Source organism: Cnephaeus nilssonii (assembly GCF_951640355.1).
Source record: "Cnephaeus nilssonii genome assembly, chromosome: 13".
NCBI lineage: Eukaryota > Metazoa > Chordata > Mammalia > Chiroptera > Vespertilionidae > Cnephaeus > Cnephaeus nilssonii.
In genome coordinates, this window is record NC_137084.1 from 24970071 (window position 1) to 24973185 (window position 3115).

Below are 3115 nucleotides of genomic sequence, written 5' to 3' on the forward strand. Positions count from 1 at the left end.
ATTCATTTAAATAGTATTCCGTATGTTTTTTATTTTAAACAATAAAATAATTATCCAAAGCCTCAGGCCTTAGGCCACTCCTCTCATCTTTCAGCATCCTTGAAGAGAGCACCATGGGAAAGTCGTGTACTCAAATGTAAGACACCTGGAGCAGTTACAACTAGCTGAGGATCAATAGTTTTCTGAGCCTCAGTTTCCCCTACTGTAGTAGGAGAATATTTGACACTTCATAGGAATAGAAAACTGGATTTCTTGTGCATTAAGAGAAAAAAATGGCTCACTGTTGAAAAGTAGGTTATGAACATTTATTTATTTTCCTCTGTGTGTGAAAAGAAAGCAAATTTAAGTGACAGTGAGAACTGGCCAGGGAAAGACATGAAATAAAGTGCATTTCCATCTTTTTAAAGCATGAATTAAATAACATAGACGTGGCTTCAGAATGACTAAACACCATTGTAGTTCCTATAACTTTGAATTGGAACTCTCCCTCTGCATTCTGAGGGCATATAAGGTATGAGCCCTGGCATAAAGTTCTTCAGTTGATTCTATGGGGAAAATTGGAGAACACTAGAGTTTTCAGGCAGACCAGCAAGCACACAGAGACCAAAATGGCCTAGATATTTTTTTCTTTTGAGGATTGTAAGGGTGGCCAGGGAAGGAAAGAGTGCCAGATACGTAGCTATCCCTCTGTCTTTAATATACACTCTAAGTAAACTGGCTTACGTCCCATCCTTCTCTTTCCTTTTGCTTTGGCCCCTCTTGGCAATGTGAAAGTCACAGATAGAAATTAGAAAATAAGCCAGCATTACACGAGAACATATTTATTGTCTGAATAATAAAACTTGGTTAAGGAGTTATTAGAATTCCCCCCTACCTGAAGTACAAGTCTCCAATAAGCAAACAGAAGCGAGACCCCCTAAATGAGAAAGAATATATTGATAACCTCACTCCTAAGGCATTTGGGGGTGTGTTCAAACAAACAAGCTACTTCTTCTTAATGGACCGGAGCGCTGATGACACAGACATACAGTGAGAGACATAGCAAATCAACGTATCGATGTGAGTGCCCAGCCACCACAAACCTTAGACTGCTTAAAGGTGGTCGCTTGGATTTACACCCACAGAGGCACTCAGACATCTCCCTGCAAAGGATGATTTGCATAGAGTTTCTAGCCAATACTCTTACCAAAACACAAAACAAAACAAAACAAAACCTTAGAGACAATGGTAATAAATAAGAGAGAAAAAGTGAAGAGGAGACAGGCAGCTTCCATCTGCCCGGAGGCATGCAGAGCCGTGCTCCGGCCTCCTCTGAAACACAGGCAGCTCTGCCAGCTTCCAGCGCCCAGGAGAGAAGGCTGCGAGGGGGAAGGAGCTATGCACGCTGCCGTCTGGGTATTTGCAGCAAATCTCTACGATGGGGGGATGGGGAAGCTCAACACTGTGTCATGGGTGTCCTTTTGGGGGGTGGCTGAAACAGGTGTCTCTGCAGTTACCAAGCCTCTGAGGAAAGGTGAGAGGCCTGGCTTAACACGGTTCTCGGCAGGTGGCAAATCAATGGCAAATCAATCTCATAAATAATGTACAGAAACCAAACCCACTTCTTTCCTTTTCAAAGATGACTTCCGATCATTCTCCAAGTGCAAAACTGGATATGGAAATTAACTTTGTGGGGAATGTGAGCCCTGTCTTCTGGCCCCCTCCCTCCACAGCAGGGCAGATACGGTCCCCTCTGCTGGCAGGACGCCCCATCCCCTACACCTTAAGATAATCGTTTTTCAGCCGGCCTAGCCGGGTCCCGTGGCTCCGGATGGTGAGGGCCAGCAGCTCGTATCGGTCCCGGAGGCCGGCGGAAATGTCCAGCGTTTCCTTCAGGAGGGACTTGGTGTGGACCAGCATCCCCAGGAAGTCCTCGTTGAGCCTGCTCTCCTGCCGGCTGTCCTGCTCCTGGCCCTGCTTGAACTTGCTCTCCAGCTCCGTGAGGGACTTGTCCGAGTTGGAGTAGGCATCCCCGATCTGGTGGGACTCCCGGCGCAGGTACTTGCCGTAGCTCTCTTCCCCGTCCAGGTCGTAGGAGATGCTCTTGCTGATGCCCTCCAGGACCCGCCCCGCGTCTTCCACCTGGCGGCCCAGCACCGTGAATTGCTCCCGCAGGGTGAGGCTCAGCAGCCGGCTGGCCTGGCTGCCCTCCCCCTGGGAGCATCGCCTGTGGTCACTCACCCTGAAGAGCAGCTGGCACTTCTCGGGGTCGTCGTTCTCCTCGTAGTCCCCGTCGGGCACGAAGTAGTGGTGCAGCGTCCCATTGGACATCTCCGGGTAGAGGGGGCCATCGAAGTAGCCCTGGCACAGGTGGCAGAAGAGACCCATCCAGAGCAGCTTCAGGAAGGCCATCTTGTGGCTTCAGGAGGACAGGGGACCCCTGGAGAAGACTTTTCGCCCGGACGCGAGGAAGGGGGTCCCCTTGGGAGTCAGGGCCGCCTCCCTGAGACAGCGTCAGCCTCAGGCCCCGCGGGCTTGCTGCTCCCTGGTGCCCCCTCTCCAGCAGGCTTCATGGGGCTGCGGCCCCAGCGCCTGGGTAGCAGGGTCAGCAGCGCAGGATGCACAGGGATCTGTGTTCCCGCTCTCTCAAGTACGTACGTGCTGCTGGGCGGCTGCAGCTCAGCAGGCTCTTCCCCCTGCGCGATCCCAGGGCTTGGCAGGACGGGCTCTGCTGCTCCCAGCTCGCTCCCAGAGTTTCCCCTGCTGCTGGGAGCTGGAGCCTGGAGCTGGAGAGAAAGGCTGGCTCTTGCCCTCTGGTACTATTTCAGCTCCTGGGCTGGGTGGGAATGCCGAGCTTTTCCTTTGGCTAATGATATCCTGAGGATCTCTCTGCTCTCAAATTACAGCTGGTTTCGTCACTTGGAAGCCAGGGAACAAGTTTGGAAAGAAACCTCTCACCAGGTCTCTGTTATTAAAGGTACAGGGTCTCTTTTTCAAGATTGGAAGGGAGACCCTAAAAACAAACAAACAGACTTTGGCTTAAAGGGGAACCTGGGGACAGGATAACTGGAATTCCCACAGCAAAAAGACTGGTTTGCTTTTAATATATGGGGAGGATGAAGGATGATTACCCTGG

The 3115-nt window shown here is 50.9% G+C and overlaps 1 protein-coding gene across 2 annotated transcripts; it reads right to left on the reverse strand.

Moving 5' to 3' along the window:
* Window positions 1–331: 331 nt before the first annotated feature.
* Window positions 332–2807, reverse strand: FIBIN (fin bud initiation factor homolog). 2 transcript variants are annotated; one of them, XM_079788965.1, is made up of 2 exons: window positions 2221–2807; window positions 332–2121 (listed from the first exon to the last, which is right to left on the reverse strand). In XM_079788965.1, the coding sequence occupies exons 1-2, from the start codon at window positions 2389–2391 to the stop codon at window positions 1756–1758; spliced, it is 537 nt and encodes a 178-aa protein (XP_079645091.1). In that variant the 5' UTR covers window positions 2392–2807; the 3' UTR covers window positions 332–1755. The 2 variants fall into 2 exon arrangements, with proteins under 2 accessions (XP_079645091.1, XP_079645090.1); XM_079788964.1 differs by having other exon boundaries at window positions 332–2807.
* Between the last annotated feature and the right edge of the window lie 308 nt (window positions 2808–3115).